Here is a 23842-nt window from a genome sequence, read left to right on the forward strand (position 1 = left end):
TTGGAATATAATAGAGACGGGTTTAGCCCAAGGGCTCTGCGAGAAGAGCCTTCAGCCAGGGCTCTTGGAAGATGAGCATCCCAGTCTAGTGTACACATTAACCTTCCCTGCAGTGTGCCTTGGTTTCCTTCAACTGTACAGTGAGTAGTGACCTGTCAGGAGGAGGTAGGTCAGAAGTAGTTGTTAGCCAGCTGAACAGCAAAAAGCTAAAAAGCCCCAATAAGCTCATAATTTTTCAGAGTTTGGATTCTGAGGTTGCATTGCCAAAAGTGAACAGAGCTCCTTCAGAGCAATGCTTGTAAAGACAGGGCCTAGCCGAGCTATGAGCAAGGCTTGTTTGCCTTGTTCTGTTGGTCTGTGAACTGTCTGCAGCACGCTGGCTAGGTGAAAGCAACAGACCCTTGCCTGGCAGCAGCAGTGTTTGGGAAGGATGCCTGCTGGGGACAGTACTTAAATAAAGCATGTAGCTCAGCTCATGTTGAAGTGCTGCCTTTCCAGGGAAGCCTGAGGCTCATGCTTGAGCAGTATGGAAGCTAAATCTCCTCTGGTTCAGTGCCCAAAGATAGCCCCAGTGCTTTAGTCCATGTTACCCCCCCACCCTCAGACTACATCATGTCATGACTCAAGGAGAAGACGATGCAATGGTGTAAGCACTACTTACCCTTAAGGTTGGGGCCAGCCAACATTCTGGTAAATATTGGTTCAGTATATTTTTTATCTACTTTATCTTCCCCATAAACATTGATTCCATTAAGGACAACTGTCTTTTGACTCATCCTTTGAGATCAGTGCTGGTCTTGGCACCAAAACTTCAGCAATACTCATGTTTTAATTGGCATCTCTCCTTCCAGTTGTGGGCTGTGCTGCCCAAAAGATGTGGAGTCATTCCTGCCCTTGGGCTGCCACCCTGGACTGAGCAGAGCCCTCCCCAGGCAGGCTTCTTATGTCAGTGGCAAATGGAAAGCATGCCAGTGGGATGGGTTTCTCAGCACTGCTCTGATGGCAAAAGAGACAGGAACAGCTTCTAAGATTGGGATGAAAAACAGATTATTCAATCTTAAGACACAGGAAAACAGCATGGTTTGAAAAATAGGGACATCTGGTCATCCTACATCCGCCTCAGCCCTCAAATTTCCTTTAATTGACTTCATATGGCATTGAGATTTCTTTTTGCAAAGAGGGAGCAGGATGCTTAAAGATGAGTTCTAATAGAAAGCTGGCAAACTGAAGATGGAAGGTGCCTTTATTTCTGTTAAAAATCCTGAAACATGAATAGATGCTGAGAGTTGTTGGGATTTTTTGAGGAATTTTTAGTAGCTATTAGTTTCCCTTTTTTACTGTGATAACAGCAAACTTCCATTTGATTTTTTTCTTTTTATGATTTTGCATACAGTCTTTCTTTTGGGTTGAGGAGTGGGGCAGTAGTAGGTGTGTTAAAACATGGCAGAATAAGATAGACTAGTAGGATCCTTACATAAGTGAGTTTCTTGTTCTTTGACCTTGTTTGAGGTGGGAGAAGGGAAGGGAAGGAGGGAGAGAGGTGGAAGAACAAGAAGAGGAGGGGAGAAGCATCTAACAGGGTCCTGAAATAAAGCTGCCAAGAACAGGCAAGAGTTGATAACAAATACAAAAAATGTGAAGGGCAGTGTGGGTTTTAACTTTTATCCTCTGCCCTGATTGGTGCTCTGCCAGAAAATATTTCTTGCCAGCAGTGTTATTAGTTCAGTAAATGCTTTGAAAATTAACATCTGTTTTCAAGCTTAGCTTTCAAGAACCAGAGAACACCTGACTTGTTTTTTGACTAGACTTTTTAGAAATGTTTTTCTTTATTAAAAAAGGAAAAAAACCCTATTTTTTTGGCTTAAGGCAGTGAAGTGTTAAGATTAGGCAGTTCTGTAAGAGAGAGCATTGCCGCTGGCTCCATATGAAATGAAACCTGCAGCACAGAAGAGATGAGATACAGTTCCTGCTCTCCTGCTCCAAGGTTCAGTAGTGCTGCCAAATCAGAGGAAGGTGAGCTTTAATAAATGCAAGATTTTAAAGATGAAAATGTTGGCTTCTGTGTAAGCATGGGGTTGTGTCACCACATGGCAGCAGCACCCCAGAAGCCAGCCACCGGCACATGGACATCTCTGTCACTGAGGTGAGAACTAAGAGGCTTTACATCACATTTGCTTCAGGCTGAGTTACCACTGCTCAGCAGAGATGCGATCACTCATTAAACCATGAAACTTGATCCTGTCTCTGAACATTTAATTGCCTCTGTTTTCTACAGATTTAAGGTCACACTACAGTGACGTCTGCAGGCGGCCATGAAAGCTAGAAGCAATTATTGTCGTTTTTAATGAAATCTGAGATCTCCACTTGCAATTCAGTACTGAAGGCTTTAGGAAAACGTAGAATATTATGAGGTTGGTAATAAAACCACGGAGGCTGGCAGTAGTATTGCTGGAAGAGATTTATAACATCAGTACCTAGTGAATTCACAGAGGGTAGGTTTTTCACATCCTTTGGCACAACGGGCATTCATGAGCCTTCAAACCTGCATTCTTTCTGCAGAAGAGTCCAGGACATGCAACTTTGGAATCAGCCACTGGCACAGAAAAACAGGGTTACAAAACACAGAGGAGATGATGGGAAAATAGTCAGTGAGAGTTACAGCAACCATAGTGTTGCCCAGCAAATCCTAGGAGGCATTTTCAAATAAATTCAGCATTGGCTTCTTTCTCTTCCTTTGCAACTCTCAGATACTTCAATGGGAGGAAAGTTAGGCCAGTGTTAAGCATTTTTGAAACTCCCTTTTCCAAACCTCTGCTGATACAAAGTCTGGTTGAAATTAATAATGACTTCTTCAATGTGTTCAACCATTCTCCTGTCAGTGCCTTATGTGTTTTGTTGTTAAGCACAGCATGATGTGGGCGGACTGTCATGTCACCCCCATATTCCATTCTCTTGCCCTCTTTCTTAGAAATGGTGCTTGGACACCCTGGTCTTCCTGGGCCCCATGTAGCACCTCCTGTGGGATTGGCTTCCAGGTGCGCCAGCGGTCCTGCAGCAACCCTGCTCCACGCTACGGGGGCAGGGTCTGTGTTGGACAGAGCAGAGAAGAAAGGTAAGAGATATCCACAACGTGGTGTGTTCCCTTCTGCGGTTATAATGGAAGTGGAGGCTCATGTGTGAGGCTGCTTGGCTGAATGCACAAAGCAGAAGGAATTCCAGAGGAATTGTGGGATGAATGAGGTTGCTGTCTTGCATGGCCACCCTCTTTTAATGAGCCCCTGAACATCAAAGACTTCAGAACTGTCTCCACTCTCAGGCAGGACCTTTCAAACTTTCACAAGTATTCCTGTGCCCTGAAAAAGAGAGATGACTTCCTGAACGAAAGGAGACCTGTGCCTGCTGTTGGCAGTGTTGAGTTTATCGGTACAGTTACACAGGATCCACCCCAGAGGAGGCAGTTGAATATGTGCAGCTTTCATCACCAATTGCACCGTTCCTAAGTCTCTACCAATTGTGCTTGGTGCATCATAAGAAGTTCAAGACAAAATACATCTTCAGAGATTCAGGGTTGAGTTTTTGCAGGGTTTGGCATCAGAAGAACATCTTTCTTTCCCCTCTAAACTAAGCATATTTTGTGCAAAATTGCTAAAAGACAATACTTTTTGAACCTACAGAGCCATATGCACTATTATGCTTCTTCAAGCTCAGCCCCTCATGAAACATATGCTTCAGGGCATCCCAGTTTGGTTTCCAGATTTGACATTTCATTAAAGGCCACCTCTGCTTGGCAGTAGGCTGTTGCATGTCCCTTGAGTGGTCACTTAAGACAGATCTTTCTCCGTTTCTCAGAATACAAAGGGAAATTAATTTAACTTCCTTGATTCAGGAATGAATCTTCTGATGTTTTGTTTGATTTGTGGCCATCCACAGTGGTCCTTTTTGGATTTTAAAGAATAGATCTGAGTCAGTTGCAGTCCTGTGTGATTCAATTTGAGAATAATATTGATTAAAATGCTGAACAAAATTAAAGTTACCTTTTGAAAAGGGAACATGACACAACATTAATTTAGGGCCTGCTTTTAGATGCATTTAGGATCTAGTTCAGCTCAAGTTGCAAACACTAGTTTCTTGGGGTCCAAGCAGCAGTAAGGGCCAGATTGTGTGAGGATACAATTGTCAAGTGTTTAACATCTACCACTAGTGACAGATCACTGTTGAGTTGACCTCCTACTAATCATACCACTGAAAATATTTACCATCCACTCTCAATTTGTGACATATGGGCTTCAGCATATGAGATCCTTTGTGAATTCAATGCATAAAGGATTTGAGATGAGAGCACTTTCAAAAAGCTGATCTTGACTCCAACTGTCTCACTGAACTCAGTCTGGTTAACCACTCCCCTTCTGTACAAAGGGTACAGTTCTCTGCTGTGAACAGGAATATTGCTCCTCTGACTGTTGTATCAGCCTTCTGCTGGCTTTCTGTGTGTGCCTGAATTGCACCCAGATTCTGTGTGCAGTCTTGCATCTGTCACCATTTTGTCCCATGGATGTTTTTGAGCCATGCCCTTTCTTCTTTCAGATTCTGTAATGAGAACAGTCCATGTCCATTACCCATCTTTTGGTCTTCATGGGGTCCTTGGAATAAATGTAGCGTGAATTGTGGTGGAGGGATTCATTCAAGGCAGAGATCCTGTGAAAATGGAAATACATGTCCAGGCTGTGCTGTGGTATGTATTGACATTGCATAAGGGGCACCTGTTGACATCTAGCTTCTAGGAACTTGGTATTTAACTCCTCTATCCGCCTTGGTTTTATTGCTGAAGCTAGAAAAAAAATGCTGTCCTCAGCTTTTGCTGGAGAGGATGCTGAAATGAACTGGGAAGCAGAGAGGTGACAGATTCTCCAAGTCGGTGAAATTCATGTGTGTGTCTGGGTGTGTACAGGCAGGGACAGACTGGGGTAGAGAGGACTTCCTTAGGCCTCCATAGGATAAGTTATCAAGTCCTTTACCTGAAAACATATGTTTTCTATTCTTCTTTCGCAAGCCAGGGAGGCCCTACATGCATCAGAAATGAGCCTCACTGTCATACTTGAGTAAACAGCAGGTCAAACACCCAGCTAACTCATCAGTGAGGCAACACTACCCATTTTCTCACTTTATTTTCCCTTTCCTATTCTGGTAGCTGTTTCATGCAGCTGTTTTAATCAGATTGGTGGTGAGTTTTCTTTCAGTGTAAGCAGATTTGATCTGGAACCTTCCATCTGTTCACAAGCTGTTTGGCATTTACTCTAGAATCATCAAGTCCTGAAGCATTGCATATCTTCCCCTCTGCCAGAAAAGCCTGGTTTATTTATTTTTTTTTTAAATAAGAACGCAGTGGTTGTCACTGGAATTCCTCCCACTAGTGGTAAGGATTGTAAGGATCTTAAATCACCCCATCCCTATCCAGCCAGAGTGTTGACTGTATTCAATGGATGCTCTATACTCAGGATGGCAAATGGTGCATAGTCCTCACTAGAGAGTTCAAAAAGCCAACGAAACAAAAATAGCTGTAATAAAGAGATAATCTAAACTGATCTTAAAAATAAACCGATAAGATTTTGAAGTAATAAACCTTACTGACATTTTGGCCTCATGTGGTTCCTCTGGGGTGACCTGAGAGCAGCATCTAAGTCACAACAGAAAATTTGTTTGCTCTTATTATTATCTATTGCCTGAATTATTCTCCTGCCCATAATGTACCAAGGTTTTGAAGCCCCACATGACTTTGAGTCAGCAAAACACCGCAAACCTAAGGGAGACATAAAAATAGGAAGCACGGTTCACCCCTGAGGTCCACCTCAAGCCATGCACCACCATTGCCTCCACAGTCACTACCTTTTGTGCTGTGCCCAGCACTGGCTTGTGACCGTGAGGTCAGATCAGTGGACAGAGGTTGTTTTAGAACCAGAGGGTACCCTCTTACTTTCTGGAGCGTAGGTAAAACTGTCAGTTAGGCAGCTGGTGTTTAACGAGTAAGGAGAGGGTGGTTTTCCTTCTCGGCAGGAATATAAGACCTGCAACCCGGAGGGCTGCCCGGAGGTGCGCAGGAACACGCCCTGGACGCCGTGGATGCCGGTGAACGTCACGCAGAGCGGCGCCCGCCAGGAGCAGCGCTTCCGCTACACGTGCCGCGCCCAGCTCCCCGACCCGCACCAGCTGCAGTTCGGCAGGAGGAAAGCCGAGAGTCGCTTCTGCCCCAACGACGGCTCAGCAGTGTGTGACACCGACTGTATGTCTTGCCAGCTCCGGGAGACCTCAGGGCAAGCCTAGAGCGGGTGGTGGAGAGGGGATCCTCTCAGAGTAACAAGAACCTGCTTGTGTCTGCGTAGCTCTCAGCGTGTGTGACTCGTGTCCTGCAGAACAGCAGGGATGGAGGGAGCCCTGTGACTCAGAGATCAATACGGCTGAGAGCTGTGTGCTTATGGCAGTGTATAAACTTGTTCTTGCTAGTGCCAACCTGCCCCAAAGAGAACTGGCAAGTAATGAGAGTGTAGAGAAGAAGAGAAAAGCCATTCTACAGGACAGTGTGTCTTTACTCCTCTTTCTCTCTGGAGATCCCCTTGTGCACTGCCTGTGGGGATATTCCCTTCAGTACTGCTGTGATACAAGGCAGTCTCCTGAGGGCACAACCTTGACTGCCACAATGTGCTGCCCAGAAAGGTCATTTATCAAGGTTATCGGTAGACTCGGTTTGTGTGTGTACACGGATTTCTTTTTGTGTTTATCTTACCTATAACCCTGTGGAACACAACCCTTGCTAATACCTTTCAGTAGAAGCTGTTCCCCATAGCACAGAAATGCTGATTTTATTTATGAGCTGAAGCTGTTTGTAAAAGCCCAACAACTGATTAATTTGTGATCTTGTGGTGTCTTGTTTGTTTTCCTTGAAGCTCTTGTTGATGACCTCCTCAAGACTGGTAAGACCTCTGCACGGATCATCAATGGGGGCTGGTCCTTCTGGGGGGCCTGGTCTTCCTGTTCCAGAGACTGTGAGTTGGGCTTTAGGATTAGGAAGAGAACATGCACAAACCCTGAACCTAAAAATGGTGGCTTGCCCTGCGTGGGGTCAGCGATGGAGTACCAGGACTGCAATCCACATCCCTGCCCAGGTAACCATGATCATCTTCCTGCATGAAATTCAGGTGTTATTCCCCTTCTAAATGGTAGAACCACAAAAAAAAAATCCAGTATTTCCAAACTGCCTTTTTTTTTTTTTTAATTTGGGGGGTTTTTTGGTGTTTTTTTTTTTTTTTTTTTTTTTTTTTTTCTGTAAAGCTATTGTGGTGATGACCCATGTATGTGATCTTTAGTGCTATGACTTAAGTTTCACCTTAGCTCAGAGGGTAACAGCCACATCCTCTAGAGGAAGTAGTATCGTGGCATGTCAAGCAATTTTTTTATGGTTTGATGCTTCATCCAGTGGAGGGCATCATGGTGCCTCTGCACCTTGGTGAGGAGACAGGCTGAATAAATATGGCTTAATACTGTGTAGAGATGCTTGATGTGGCAGTTCTTCTTGTGAACACTTGTTTCTTCCCCCTCTCCTGCTTACGTATTGTTCTTGCGATGGGCATCTACTCTTGACATCAGTTACCATTTCCTGCACAGCCAGCAGGGAGTATTCTTGCCTGGTTTCCTGGTTTTCGAGTTTGTCCTCATGTTTATGTTGCACTCCTGGTCCAGAATAGTAATAATAGACCGGTGACTACTGTATTCTCTCTCACTTGTCCTTCTCCTTGCTCTAACTAAACTAAATTTAAGTGATCGTACATGAATTACCTTGCCTCTGCAGTTTTGGCAATTATCTATTTTGTGGCCTACACTTGAAAATGCTATATTGTAATAGTATTATTATGATTCTAAAATTCAATACAAAGATAAAATTCCAATGCAGATATGATCAGAATGTGCAGCAAGAGCGTAGCAGGAGTGTGAAATATTGCACTCTATGGCCTATAAAAAGAAAATAACTCTAGCACTATAAAGGCAGCTATTAGTACTATTTTGGAAGCTCTCGGTGGCTTTTCACTAATGTCTGTGCCCTTCTTCTGTGCTGTTTTCTCCCCTTGGACACTATGATGTTTTACAATCTGTTCTGAGTGCATGATTACTATTTCGCTGTGTCTCCCTCCTTCCCTGCCTCACTCAATGTATATACACAAATCCTGGGTTTATCTTGCACTGTCATCAGGTTATTATCTTCTGAATTAATGGCATGTGGATCTGCAAATCAGGCAGTCTAGTAGCCTGACAAGGCAGGGGTGTGGGAATTGGAGATCTTAAGTCCCTCCTTAGTTTTATTATTAAACTGTTTTGGGGCTCTGTTCAAATCATAGAACGGTTTGGATTGGAAGAGACCTTTAAAGGTCATCTAGTCCAACCACCCCTGCAATGAACAGGGACAATAAATAAAGCTTCTGAGTTCTGTTTCCTGAAGGGTGGAACTAGAGGACTTGGGGCCCCCACAGAAAAGTGCCACATAAGGTTGTACAGCACTTTTTGCCCAAGTAAATCTGCTGTTGCTGTAGGTGAAGAACCAGGATACAATATCGTAACAATGCTGTTTTATAAAAAAGGAACAGAACAGAACAGAACAGAACAGAACAGAACGAATAGAATAGAATAGAATAGAATAGAATAGAATAGAATAGAATAGATTTCAGTGACTACCCTAAAGAATAGTTTTTGGTTTAACACTTGATGATGCTGAGTCTTTTTGTGCATAGACTTCATTCTGTATCTGCAGAATGCACCACATTTGTACCCTGTCTTGTTATGAAGTTCTTGTTGTCAGGCCCAAATGTCCTGGGGTGCAAGAAACTGCTAGCTAGTCTAGGCAGGGTGGGTCTGGAAGGTGAGACACTGGGGCTCTCCAGCTTTGTCACAGTGAAAGGAGTAACCAATAGCATCTACCTCTCTCTCCTTGCTTCTCAATGTCCTTCAGTGAAAGGCTCATGGTCTTGTTGGACTCCTTGGTCCCACTGCTCAGCAACCTGTGGAGGAGGACACTACCAGCGCACGCGGACTTGCACCAACCCCGCTCCGTCGAGCGGAGAGGATATCTGCATTGGCCTGCACACGGAGGAGGCCCTTTGCAACACACACCCATGTGAAGGTAGCCGGTTCTCCTCTCTGCTCCAGCTGGCTTGGGTGGTGGTGGGATCAAGGCGCATCTGCAAAATATTTTTAAAATAAATCAGAAACACCACTGGTTAGAAGCTTTTCTGTGCATTCAGTAAATGTCTGTTGATCCAGGGAAAAAGGAGGCACCTCAATGTTCAACTGCAATGGATCACCTTTCTGTTTACCAGTTTGCTAGCCCATGCTCTGGCATTCTGGTGCTGGACAGGCAAAAGCTTGTTAATGGTTGATCCATTTAAAGTAACTGGAAAAGCAGGATTTTGGTTCTTCAATGCAGAAGCTTACCAGACAAAAAAAAGGAGCCAGGAAGCATCAATCTGTACAGCTTTTGAAGGGACATTCCTTCCTTTTTCTTACACAGACAGGCAGATGAGCATGTTGCACAGCTCGGAGAACAGGGTTTATATCTGCACTGGTTTTGAACCACCTGTGTTTATTCCTGATCCAGTGCAGGCTGACTTCTGCACTTGGGTACCTCAGCAAAACCCTCTAATTGCTGTAACTTGTGCTGGCTGCTTGAGGCATCCCTGGGAGGCAACCTCAAAACTTGGTGGTCCTGGTGCAACGTTGTGCCATCCAGCTTCTTGTATGTCTTTATCCAGAGAGCTGATAGAGGAACTTTTAAGACATCTTCATGCTGTACAGTGCCCACCAGGGTCTGGCTCTGTCTGTGTTAAGAAAACTATAACCTGACAAGTAGGGTATGATGCTTGCACTGAGAAAATTAAATGCCCTAAAGACCCATGGATTAGATGTGGAAGAGAGGCCCAAGCCAGGATCTAGATGTCCTTCAGCACGGGAGAAGCTTGGTATCTACAAGAGAACCTTTTCCTTCTTGGTGACGTTGTCTTTGTGTTTTCCTGATCTTGGATTCCAGGTGGCTGGTCAGAGTGGTCGGAGTGGAGCCTGTGCAATGAGGAGGGTGTCCAGTACCGCAGCCGCTACTGCGAGGTTCACAGCCCAGACTCCTCGCAGTGCGCGGGAAACAGCACGCAGTACCAGGATTGCCTCTATAATGAAATTCCTGGTATGTACAGTGTCACCAAGGAGGGAGAGGGTGGGCCAGTTCAGGAGAGCAGCTCATGCCCAGAGTGCCAAGCTAGGCTGAGATTTTCTCTACTACAAATTGGGTCTGGATGCTTCTAGAAAAGCAAGCTAGCAAACAAACATGTTATAATCTCCCTTGTGGCAGGCACAGGGTATCTGGTATTCCTTCAAGGCAGCTTAGCTTTTGTTTAAAACAGAATCACCATGATCTGTAATAAATTACTAGTATTGATTCACGTGAATGGAAAGTTTTAACGTGGCATAGTTCATCTCAGGCTCCGTTATAAAAATTATCTCTGTTCTCAGTGTGGATATGGGCAACAGAAGGTCCTTGAGTTCAGGTATCAAAAGAAGCATCCCAAAAGAGCAGAGAAATAAGGTGAGGCAGATGGAGAAAATTGGTCTGCGAAGTGGGGAGATTAATCAAAGGCCTAAAAGAGCAACACTGTTGATGAGCAGATGGTCATCCACATCCTCCACCCTGTGTTTTGTGGAAATTGCATCTCTTGTACAAATATTTTTTACAGGTCTAGATTGAATAATCCCTTTCCACATATTATTTTCTTGATTAGAGTGCCCTGACTTAAAAATCTGAAATCTCTAGACAATGGTATTCTTCTTTTTCATGGTTTTCTCAGCTATCTTCTTCTCCCTAAACTGAAGAAGCTAAACAGTGATCAGGTAACAGTACTGGAATTGTTGGGTCTTTGGAGGTGTTTTGTTGCATGTGTTTCACAGTCCAAGTTTATCATTCAATTTAGAGAGACTTGGCTTGCTGCAGAACACGTAAGCACCTTCTCGTGTCTGGAGCACAGGGGGTTTAATTACTTAAGGAAGTAAAGTGATGGCAAAAAGACAGCCTTCTCCAATCTTCTTCTCTTTGTTTAGTGATCCTGCCAGCCTCCAGCATTGACGAGAGCACGAACTGTGGAGGTAGGGTACCACTAACCATCCATCTTGTTTTTATCTTAACCTGGTTTCTTTTCTCCCTGTGCAGTATCAACCAAACCATTAATCTATACAGCTCATATCCCACTGATTGTCTTAATTCCACTGGAGTCTTGCTGTCTGAGTCAGACTGGAGGAATGTATCACATGTCCACTTGTCAGTTCTAAGTTTGTTATTTATTTTGCAGTTTGGGTTTGCCACTGAGGGTCATTAATTACCAAGGAGCACATTGTTTGTCTCTACCCACAGGGTAAATGGTTCAGGAGAAAGGAAGGGGTTTTCCTTGTTCCAGCACTGTAAGCTTCCAGTTGTTTGGAGGCAGGTGCTTTTAAATAACCTATACAGATTTCAGTGAACAGGGTCTCTTTGACAGATCCCTGGTTGATATAGAATGAGATTAGAGTTTATACTTGTCCTCCAAGCACTTTCTTTCATGCAAGTCATCACCTCTCACAAAGTTGTGTCTCCTTTCCACATGTAACTTGGAAAGATCCAGTCATTAGTGTCACTTTTCTACTGCCTTTGGAGCCCCTGTGACAAAGGTGCAGACTGAAGGAAATGGCAGGTTCCTGTGATGCTTTAAAGCACTGTTTTCACACTAATGACCATGTTAATTCCTGCCAGCGTCACATCCCTGCTTTCCTGAAATCCAAATGATCTGTAGACTGCCAAAATCTCTTCTCCCTCTGGAGATCTTGGCAAAAAAAGGCATGCCACCTGTGGCACAGAGATGTGGCCTAGGTTTGTGACCATGGGGCAATCAGTGGAATTGGGCCTGCAATCTAACAGTTGGCTTCCAGCATCACTCCTCCCTTAGAGGGTGCAACGTGTCTGCTTCAGTTCCAGGACTCCTTGCTATGGCTTGCACTCTGCTGTTGTGCACTGTATCCACATTTCCTCTTTGTACCACCACCACTGTATTTGCTGTTGCAATCTACATTTTACCATAGCTCATATTATTTATTACTTAGTGTTCTACAATTTGGCAAAGAAGCCAATCAATAGAAATTCTGTTGATGCGTCACAGAAAATCTATATTTCCAAAGCGATGAACCAGAAAGCTTCTCCCCTGGGGAGTCATATGCTGCAAACAAAATAATTTTTTCCCCCTAAGATACAGCTAAAAGTCACCTGAAAAATCACATGGGTCTTTCAAAGGTGAGAGTGAAATGTAAGAGAGCTTTATGTTTCAGAAAGATTTTCCTACTATAGTGACTTGCAAATGTATCAGTGAAACGAAACATTCACTGCAATATAAACAAAGCTGGGCAGGAGGGGAGTGTGGCAGTGTCATGTGGCTTTGCTGAGCACAGTTGCATATTCTGTGTTGTAGCATTCATGAGTGATGTAAAGCAGGAGGAGGTTTTTATAAAGGAAATGTCTTTTTGGAAAAGTCTTGTAACATTCAGTAGGAAATTATCTTTCTGCTGTTTTTTTGGACCGTTATCCAAAACACAATAGAAAGTAGTAATCTTGCAATAGAATTTTATAGTGTGGTTTAAAAAATAAATGTAGCTCATCAGTCTAATAAATTCTCTACGTTCCTTACTGTAATTATGATTGAAGTGCATTACTTTGCTGTAGAAGTCTATCAGTTTTGTTCTTTTTAAACTCAGGAGGATATTTTTTAACTAAAGATTAGAGGAGAGCCATAGACTAATGGGCAGAATTCTCTATTTGAAAAGCCTATCAGTTAAAATGTAAGATGGCACCAAAAAAATGCACACTGTGATCAGACTAAGAATGAACCTCATTTAAAGCCACTCTCTGAGTAGTCCCTTCCATTTCTCTGCACACAGTCAAGTCAGCACAGCAGTCTGCCCAAATGAATTGGCTTTTTAAGTATTACAGGAATTTCACCGCTGCAGCCCCCACTGAGCCGACGTGGGGGACAGCAGTAAGGTGTCCCCCCCCCCAGGCACTAGGGTCCCTGTCATTCCTGTTTGAAAGACAACAGAGCAAAGACATAGGAAAGCAGTAGCATTTGGAGTCATTGTCCCTGGTTCTGTTCCTGTAGATTCCCCCCTGCACATAGCAAAAGACAGCAGGTTCATAAAGTTTTGTCACCCAGGATTGCTTCTGGTTGCTTCGTTAACTTGGTGGCTGTAAAGGTCACTACTGTTTGTTCTGTTGTCAGTGGAGATCTGTTGGTGGTTGTTTTTACTGTGGGATTGGAGACTGAGGTGAGGGAGGAATGAAGAGTACTGTGTGACTTTGTCTTCTCCCCACCAGCCGGAGTTGGGAGTTCAGTACCTCCCCGCGTGGTGGATGCACAACTACAGTTCCTTCTAGAGGTCAGCGGTGTGTCTGGAGGGTGCTGCTGCAATCTCACCTTGACAGATCTCTGTAGGAGGCGTTTATAGGCCAAGAGCTTTTCTGCTTGAAATATTTGCACTGTAGCTACCCTGCTGGCACCTGCCTACAACTGGCTTCCCTTATTTGCAGTTTGGGGAGAAAGCCAACAAAGAAGTGTTTTTCAAGCAGCTTCCCCCCTTCTTTCCTGTGTCCACCTTACCTCTCCCATTCCCCTGAGGACCCCTGTTTCACTGTTAGTGGTACAAAAACCCCTCAGAGGTAGTGCAGACATGGCGAGAGCAATACTGCCCTGTGGATAAGCAAGACTGCTGAGCACACTTTGATTACATGGGGGAGGAATGTGTTGTATCTCCCCAACCCCACACACAGCTCCATAGGCATCTTGGGCAGACAACAAAAAGGGCTTTCCCCTCCCTTCCTTCTCCCTCAGAGAAACACTGAGCATTTTTATCCCCTTATTTCCATGACACACACATGCTTTGGAATCCATTTATGTGCATTGTTTGTATGGCTCATTTCTTTAGCTGTCAGCTTAACATAATGTTTAGTTTCAATATCAATAGAGGGGAGAGAGGAGAAACAGGGAGGGAGCTTTGAGAAAACAATGCATGAACCTGCTAAGCTGCACAAGGCAGAGCTGCAGTGGGGAGACTGATTTGCAGGGAGATTATGTCAGTTTATGTTAGAATGTAAGACTGTGGCTTCAACAGTTTATTATAATGTTGATCCCGAGATGTCATAGCTCTGATTCGCACCTGTGGTCTTGTCGTGAGAGGGAACAAGACTCTTCTTTAAAAATAGCATCTCTTGTCATTTCCCTTGCAGGTTTCAGTCTCATCCATCTGATTGCCACTGGGGTCTCCTGTTTCTTCGGCTCTAGTCTCTTAACCTTTGTGATTTACGTGTACTGCCAGCGCTGTCAGAGGCAGTCCCAGGAGTCAACCGTTATCCACCCCACCACTCCCAACCATCTCCACTACAAGGGCAACACAACCCCCAAGAATGAGAAGTACACCCCTATGGAGTTCAAGGTAGGGTACTTGATGGGAAATACCACATGCACCTAATAGTACCTGAACAAATCCTGTATTTATGTCATGGTTAGAATTGGGTAGGTTTGTGTTTCTCTGCATTGCATGTGGGGTTGAAGGGGCATTTAGCCATAGTGTCACAAAGGAGTTAAAAAAAATTCCATTATTTTTTGGGGGGACTATTTTTTTTTTTTATTTTGTTCTCTTTCACAGTCCTGATGAATGCCAGTTTGTCAAGTACACACCAAGATACTCCAGCCCGTTCTGGCTGATGTATGGATACAAATTGTCCTCTAAGAAATCAGTAAGAGCTCAGTTCAGTGCATTGTTAGTGCATGGTAAAGAGGAAATGGAGGGGAGGAAGAATAAAATTGGAAACTTTATTAGAGAAATAGCTGGCAAAATACTTATTGGTAGGATGGGACTTGGGAAAAGCTTTGGGAACTGCTAAATTAGAAAAGATGACAAAGCAGAGAGGGTTCTACACCCCGTATCAGTACTGCACAGAGCTTACCCCAGGCAGTCATGCAGAATTCAATGACAGAAGAATTGGGAACTGAAGCCTTAGGAGAAGATGAATGTTGGAGTGGCGTACTCTGTTGGCATGTCTGCTTGCTACAGAGAACACCACACATTATCTGAGCAGATAGGACTAAGGCTGCAGGAGACAATACATTGAGAAAGTAGCACGTTGTTGTATTTGAGCCTCAGTCTCCAGGTGAAGTGTGGGATCAGAGAAGTGAGCAGTGGGATGGGTGAAGGGGTTTCGTGTCATCACAGGAAGAACAGCTTGCCTCAGGTCACTTGAACAGTGTGAAGCAGAAGGAAACCCTGCAGCTGCTTGTTCCTGCATATAGCTATGTGCTGCTGACATTTTGATTGTCTGTTTCTGCTGATCTGGCCTGGCTTCTGAGTAAGACCCAACAATAAGCTCAATGGTGGGACCATCTAAACTCCCCAGGTTTTGGGGACTGTTTCTGCACAGGGATTTTATAACTCTGGGCACAGGACAAATCCTGATACACGGGCATGATTTGCAATGTGAATACACATCAGAACTAAGAGCCTGCATCTAATCGTTTCGAAAGAATCAATGTTGTTTTGCTGTTTTAAAGGAAAACAGTTTGAGCTGGAAAATAACAGACTGGTTTGGCAATAAGCATGTGCTGAATTCCTTGTGTTGGGCATTGCAACCCACCAGAGGATCCTGCCGCCTATAAACGCACCCTCAAAAATACATTTCCTAGCAGCATAGGGCTGCAGTTGCATACAGTTTAATAAGGGTGCAGCATCATAATGCGAGTCAGCATGGATTTGTGGAAAGTAAATCATGTCAAACAAATTGGATTCCTTTTTTAAATTAAATAAACATTGATCTAGATAGGAGGGAAGCAGCAGACATATTGGGATTTTCAGAAGTTTTTAACAAAGTTTCACAGGATCTATTATTCGACACACTCTGCATATATGGGTTAGGTAATAAATTATTAAGACAGGTAAAGAACTAGGACCTGGGCCTGGAAGCTTCAAACTATGAAAGTAATCCTTTCAGTGATGTGAGTAGTTGTGGCAGAGTCAATAGGAAGACCCAGGTGAGAAAAGCTTGCAGGGATAAAGAGATGAACAAGAGTATCCCCTTGTTTCTGAGATTGAAACAATGAAGAAAAGAGACAAATTTATTTTTGTGGTCAAAACCAGGTAGTTACAGGTTTGGCTTTGCTTTAACATTTTCTTCATGATTTATATAGTGCTATCATATGTTATCAAATGACGTTAAAATAGGAAGAATGGTTTAAACTTAGAAGGATGAAGTTGTTTGCAGAATGATATGGATCGATTGGGTAAATGGATTATGAAAAGTAGAATGTCTATGCTGAGTTGTGCAATGGAGTAGAAGTAATAACAAAGCTAAGCAAAGTTTAAAATAGCAGCAGATTAGTTAATGTAGTATCGGGAGGGAGCCGACCTCTTGCATAGATCCATCTCTGAATACTTGATTTAGTGTGTAGTAACAGTGAGCAGCTGTTAGATTTGTCTTTCGAGGGATGTAAAGAGCTTAGGCATTAGGTCAAATTTTGGAAAGTCTAGTTTATTTAAAGGAAGGCATTAGCTAACCAGGACTGTATGAGTTAGGCTGGGGGAAGAAGGGACTTGGACACAAGGAGAGATAGACCAGATGGGGTTTATTTATAGATTGTTAGGAAGTGAAAGAGTTCAAGCGAATAAATCTGTAGTCATTGGACAGACCAAAACAAAATGTTTAGGAGCAAGGGGCTGCTTGCTAAGCATAACTCAAAGTTGTACTCTTTCAGTGGTGAATAAAGCAAAGGATTTACAGAAAGGGTAAAACGTGTTTATCAAATGCAGCCCCTTTTCTCTGTTCCTGTTTACTATTTCCTTATGTTCATCTTCTCCGTTGTCCCTCCTTTCTTAAACTGTTGCCTGAAAATGTCTCCTTTAATACTACAAATTTGCTGCTCCTCAGTGTTCCTTATATATAGCGTTAGTGCAGTAAGGGGAAGACTCTGTGTGTTCTGTGCTCTCTAATTACTCACAGAACTTGTTATTAGCCAGCTTTATATTTAGGAGTAACTGGCAGATTTTTCTAAGGGTCAGGAGGGAGTTTTTCCTGTCTTCAAGGAACATGTGTGGTTTTATGGTGATGCTACGCAATTAACATTCAAATGATGGAGGAGCTAAAATTCACCTTCTGGAAAATGAGGGTTAGACTGAGCTTGGATATGGGCCCATCTGAATTTAAAATGTGTATGTGTGAAAGAAAGTGAAAACACCTGAAATTCCAAATTCTAAAGCCAAGTAAGTTTCTATTCAGCAGATAGCAAGCAAACTGCCCCCAAACTGTTCTAGGTAATCGAAGGAAAAGAATCATTGTAGGTTTGTGTGTGTGTGTGAGTTCATAAATCCACGAGTAAGGAAATACATGGCGTATAGACTACTTTCAGTAATAGAAAATGGTAATACGCAGTGACATGATGCTAGCAGAAGGCTGAGCATATGCACAAGTCTATTATTTTCCATTCTTTGATAATAATAAGCCTTCTGCAACCATCTTTAGTTTGTTTTCATCTTGAAATATCACTGCTCTCCAACCAGCAGGTGAACACAGTAGAAAGTTTGGCAATGTTACATTCAAATATACAGCACTGAATGCAAACTCATAAATCAAGGTGAATTTTATATGAAAGCAGATTTTAATGAAGGAAGTGCTAGCTGGTACGAGTCTTGTTGGATGTTTCAGCACAGCAATGTGGTAATGCAGATCAGCTGTAAACATCGTACATAATGGTGACCTATTGATCATTTAGCTGATGCGAACTTCCCTAGGCAGTGTTTTGCAGAAGAGTGTTTTGTTTTTGCTGGCTTCTTTTCCCTTCCTGTTCTGCTTTCTCAAGAATTCTGTGAGCTTTATTGTTAGCTGTTTTAGCCATGATGTCTTAAAAGTTTTCATGCATATGCATTTACCAGCAGCATGTTGATTTTGATTTGTTATTCACAGATCGTAGGGGAGAGACCTTTTGGGTCACCTAATAAGCAGTTCATGTTTCATTAATTGGTTAAAGTTCATACAGCACTGACAATATTGAAGACTGTGCAGAACAAGAGCAAAGTGAAATAAAAATTATCTGCTCTTCACATTTTGGCATGATGGGTTACAGAAGCACCTACAACATTTCCAATACTGCCATACCAATTACTTAATAGCTAGCTATCAAAGCAGAGAGGAGATCCTCTTTTTAAACACTTTGCCTCAGCTAGGCAGTGACTTACTCTTGTGAGTTACTTTTTAGAGTCATGTCGACGGAACACCATATGATCCTGCAGTAAAATTGGGAAGATACAGGGTTAAGGGTGAACCCTTGTGAATTAGGAGCTCTTGGAACAGCTACACATGGAGAAAGGGTTTGAACTGAACTTCTTCCTATTGCTAAATTATCTGCCAATAAAGAAAGCCAACATTTTCTTCTACGTGGGATTTGGACAGACAAAGGAATCATCACATTGTTCCAAATGCAAAATCCAATGGCCTTTGGATCAGGACAGATGGGATTAGTGAGAAATGTAAGTTTTCAGGATGGTTATGATGATGATTCTGCAGAATTTCTTTTTGACTCTGCTGGACTTTCTCTGTCCTTCCATCCTAAAACACAGCTTTAGTCATGAGTCACACAGACAAACTCTTTCTGTACTGATGCCTCAAATAAGCTGAGAAAACACCTGGGCATTGCATCTGCTCTGGCCAGCTCTGATTAGCACTGTTCTCTTAGAAGGTAAGGGTCAAACACTGAAGCTGTGCTCAAGCACAAGAATCATCTATGTCACTGAGCAAATTTATTGTTGGGGAAGATGAGGTGAGAATTGTGTGAGATTGCAGGATATGGCAACGAAAGAGGGAAAATAAGTATTTGATATATCACCTGATACCTGAAGTTTCTAGGAAGACATCAGAACAATACACATTGACTTCAGTAGAACTATGAGTGCTGCACTTGCCCAAAATTATACAATGAAAATAAATGCAGCCACCAGAAAACAGGGAATATTCAGTAGATCACTTGGGGCTCTATATAAATTAGAAGCTACAATTAATATTTTTTAATAAACAGTGCTGTTGAGAATCAAACAACAGTGCAGAGCAGACACTCCCTGTGAAGGACTCTCAACACTGTGATCCACACTTCATTACTAATCCCAAATAATTCGTGGCAATAAAATACAAACATGGAGGGTTATGAAGGAGAAGCCAATTCTGCCTTTGGAAGAGCAACACTTCAGAAAAAAACGACAGGCTGTGTGTTTGGTGTGGCTTTCAACACTGCAAAAAGAAATAAAGCTCAGGGTATAGGAAAGTGGATCCCTGTATGGATTTTACATGTCTGTCTCTCAGTGATGGTCATTTTCATTGCCACTGAAAATAACACCTTTTTTATAGTGGGCAGACAGCCAGTGCTTCAAGTTTAAATGAGCTTTAACTACTGTCAAGTGCACTAGAGGATTGTTTATCTAAGTCAGCCTTGGTCACCGAGGGTGTTTGTTTCTCTCTGTCATGGAAAACTTAGGGCTTCAATGGCCTATCGTTTCATTTGATGTGTTACTACTTCAGCTAAAATTGGCTAACCCATTTATTTGTAGCAATCACAGCACATACACTGGTAGCACTGTGATACAGGCTTCTTTCTATCCCAGTGACCCTTTCACTGTGCAACATTCAAACCCCAGAAAGTGGCTGTGAAGCTTAGACATAAGCCAGCAGTTGATGATACCAAACATGTCAATAAGTTATTAACAGCCTCCCTCAAGTACTTGCTTTAGCTGCCTGGTGTTTTAGAGAGAGATTTAGCTGATGTAATTAGCTAGAAAAAATACATACATATATTTATGTATAAAAATATAGTAAATCATATTGAAAGATAAATTTTGTTCCCAGTGAATTTCATGTTTAACAAAGACTATTTTCCCTCAACAAAATGGCATTTAAGAATATGAAGTGCTTGAATAGTAGAGTACGTATTTTTAGTACTTACCATGAGTATAGTATTATTTGAAAAAGAATAGTAGGGGCAGGGAGTTGTATTGGCAAAGGAGCATTGTGCCCTTTCTTGTATGATCCTGCAGTTGCAAATATCACTTCAGGGAACTCTCAGTTTACATAATGCCTGCTAGAAAGGGAAAGCAAGAGAGCTTACTGATGGGGAAAAAAGGATTAAGTGGTGCGTCTCAGTCAAAATCTATTAGTGTTTTTTCTCCTCTTTATATCACTGGGTCGAGTCAAATTGAGCAGTCAAGCATGCCTGGAGGTGTGGCTGTCCTGGGGTGATAGTGCCTGTAGAGTGATGTGCATCTCTTAGAGGTGTCCTCACCCCATGGCAGCAGTGGCTCAGCGGGTTGCTGTGTGCATGTCACAGATATCTCCCTCTCATAGATAGGTTATTTCAGAGTAGGGGAAACTGCCAGTTCAGATCTGAATGTTTCCTTGCTCCTGCTCCCTCTGGGATGCTAAGCAGCTGCTCACAATGGTCCCCTCAATGGGAACTGGTCCCCCTCCATCTGCATTTCATACAAACCCTTCATTACCTGGCAGAGCTGTTGCTGCTCACTTTGGGATGGGAATCCATGTTGTTCCTCCTATCCCACCATTTTGAGAGAGTCCAGCTTTTGGGATGACTTTTTGTTTTCCTCTTTAAGCCATATTGAGAAGTTCTAAGTGACACGGGGCGGGGCGGGGGGGGAGGGTAGATGCTTCATATTCATCATGTCATATCTTTCTCTATTGACTCAACCTTCTCCTTGTACAACCAGGCACATCTCCTCTACACTCAGGTCAGGGATATGGTCCATGCTTTGCCTTCTTACAGGCTAGGCTAGTCATCATGGATGCTCACACTAGCCCTTTTTGAGGTTGCTTTACTGCAGATGTGATAATCTGTGGAGGCAGGTAAGACAGGTTTGTAGGCAGACAGGTTTGGTTTTGGTTTTAATTAGATCAATGAATACAGCTGGAAAAAGCTGGAAGGTTCTTGAGCATGTAAGCTGCTATTTCAGACCTGAAGACAGATAGATGTGTTCAAAAGTTTATCTGATTTTCCAGCTACACCAATTGATCTAATCATTGATATTACCTTTTTCTTGCAATTTTTGCCTTCCTAATTTCTCTCAAGTTGATATGTATCTTAACAACCTGTGCTGGAGGAAGGAGAACTAAATGAAGAACTGCAGAATTTGGGAATAGGAAAATCACACTGCACCGACTGCTGTGTATTTACATCATTTCCCTCTACTGGTCAGAAGTGGAATATTTCAAACATACCCTTGCCTCATTTGCTAAAAGTTAATGGTTCTCCCTTGATTCAGGTGCTTGAAGTGGTTCTTCCCTCCTTGTCTCTTGAAGCTCTGTCTGGCAGTGTTATGTGCATTAACTGAACTGGGAAATCCTCAATGCCTCCAAGATGTGCAGGAGGAATTAATTATGTGTTTGCAGAAGAGTTTAAAGGGAGCCATGAAAGAGGCAGGGAGCTAAAGGAAAGGGAGAGGATAATATTAGACCAACAGTAAATATCAGAAAACATATAACCTTTGTGCTACTCTTGAAGGGGAAGCTGCCTTGCTATTCTGGAATAGCTCCATTAGCAAATAATAGATTTTTAAGTAGAATTATAAAGAAATAGAGCTGCATGGATACAAAATAAAGATAGCTGTGTCAGCATTCAGAACTAGAGCTCAATGTCCAGAACATGTTTGGCAGCTCTGACAGAGGACAGCTGAAATACCTGAGCTGTTTTTTTTCCTGAACCATGACCACCCTGTCCAAAAGAGCAATTGGGAGCTCAGGGCTGCTGAGGATGTGCTGGCTGCTGCCCCTGCATGGGCAGCACAGGCTCCAGTAACACTATTTCCCGTCACCTTTCCCTCATGCATCATTTTTCTATGCATGTTAGCTTTGGTGTAGGGTAAGCAGGAGTAGCTCAGCCTGCATTCCCATATAGCTGGGGGGATCCTCATTAAGTCAGCTCTAACATCATCCTGAGATATGGCACAAAGCATGTGAATAAAGGAAAGAGCTTAAAATCTGTGGATGAAGGAGTCTAGATGGACCATATCCCAGAGTCTGTGAGAACCAGCTAATGAACAACTCCAATTACTTTTATAAATATCATGGATGTCAGGCAAACCCCCAGTGCCATGAAATGCAAAGGTAATACAAAAGTGTTTGTAAGGAAGAAGGCAAATTTCCTCCCAGCTAATTGAGTTGCTGTTTTAAGTTACAGAAGTCTGATGCACTAAAGTCACACAGGTAGCTCCAGTAAAGTCTGTGTGGGAAACACCAGCTGGATTTGGAGTAAGACAAAATATCTGTAAGCATACAGGCCCCCAATAGACAGGGTATGCCTGGACCCTTCCCATTCAACAAAGCATATCAATAGGGTGTTAAATCCCACTTGGTCTTTAAAATTTGGTAGCATCAGGGCTGTAGTAGAGATTGAAACCCAGAGGAACAAATGGGATTGCCTCACCTTTACATTCATTTACAACAGTGGGAATGAACTCAATGAAACAAATCTGTATCAGTGTTAACATGCAGGCAAACCTGAATTAATATTTGAGAGGCAACATATCACATACCCAGATGAAATGAAGGTGGTTGGGCTGAAGTGACAGGTGAGCTGGCACCTATTGCTGAGCAGAAAGAAATCAGTCACAATCATTTTTGCACAGAGTTTCAGCATTGCAGAATGAAGGAGAAAGATGAGACTGCTGCACAAGCACAGATTCTCAGCTGGTTAAAAATGTAGCTTCACTAGTCCATACAACTAAAGAAAAGAGGATGGTATTTGTGTCTTAAATAATCTTGTGGTGTGTAAATAGAAATTGGCTTGGACAGAAATGCTGCTGTAGGGATTGAAACTTGGCTAATGGACTGTGAACGTTGGGCAATCATTAATGGGCATGTACTGGGCTATAGGGAGGAGTTGTTTGTGGCACTGCAAGCAGTAATGCAAGGTTTGGCTTTATTTAATATCTTCATTAACGACCTTGGAGAGGTTGCAGTCAGTGTGTTAATTAAACTAGCAGAAGATATTAAATTGGGATGTGTGTCAAAAAAAACAGCCACTGGTATAGAAATAATGGAAAATGACCTGAAAAGGTTATAAATGTAGAAAGAAAATAACAAGGTGAGATGCAACATGGGGAGAAAACAAAGCAATCTTGATGAAAATAATCAACAGCATCTATTTAGGGGGTGGGAGATATTTGGAAAGCAATAAGACTGTAAGAGACTGAATGGTAGCAGATGGCAAATTAGGCCCACTTTTATTTCTGGTTTTACTCCTTTTTTGTTTTTTTTTTTTTTTTTTTTTGTTTTCCCCCCACCACTGCAGTTACACCTTTGCAGTTCTCAGTCTAAATGTAGTGCTGTGGGCCAGCACCAGGCTGCAGGACTTGAGTGGCTAATTCACCAGAACAAAAAGCTGTGAGACTGCCTGAGAGCTGCGGGCTGCTGGCTCCAGTGTCACTGCGGTGGCACCGACCTGCCCTCCCCAGCAGACCTGCCCCCAGGCACTGCAGCCTCACCAGCGGCCATCAGCCGGAGGCCAGCAGAGCCCACTGGCTCTGCGTGATCCCCTGTACCCAATGTGAACTGTTAAATTAGTTTTAGAGGGCTGTGATTACTGTGGTTATACCTCTGGTGAGTTAGTCTGAGTACCAGGGCAGTACGAGGGCAGATGCTGTAGCTCCACTGACGAGCCTCTGTAGTAACATTGCTGTATACGGGAGGGACCCAGGAAGGGCA

The 23842-nt window shown here is 43.0% G+C and overlaps 1 protein-coding gene across 1 annotated transcript in view; it reads left to right on the forward strand.

Moving 5' to 3' along the window:
- Positions 1-2968: 2968 nt before the first annotated feature.
- The window catches only part of LOC103775807 (semaphorin-5B-like), a gene marked incomplete at its 5' end in the record, with an annotated part of 28882 nt that continues 8008 nt past the window's right edge, over positions 2969-23842 (forward strand). Inside the window, 8 exons of the mRNA XM_008943278.1 lie at positions 2969-3112; positions 4585-4732; positions 6052-6277; positions 6939-7157; positions 8993-9163; positions 10067-10216; positions 11125-11169; positions 14327-14532. Coding sequence (XP_008941526.1) covers positions 2969-3112; positions 4585-4732; positions 6052-6277; positions 6939-7157; positions 8993-9163; positions 10067-10216; positions 11125-11169; positions 14327-14532 — 1309 coding nt within the window. The remainder of the gene's footprint in view (positions 3113-4584; positions 4733-6051; positions 6278-6938; positions 7158-8992; positions 9164-10066; positions 10217-11124; positions 11170-14326; positions 14533-23842) is intronic.

Source organism: Merops nubicus, unplaced genomic scaffold (assembly GCF_000691845.1).
Source record: "Merops nubicus isolate BGI_N331 unplaced genomic scaffold, ASM69184v1 scaffold47616, whole genome shotgun sequence".
Lineage (NCBI taxonomy): Eukaryota > Metazoa > Chordata > Aves > Coraciiformes > Meropidae > Merops > Merops nubicus.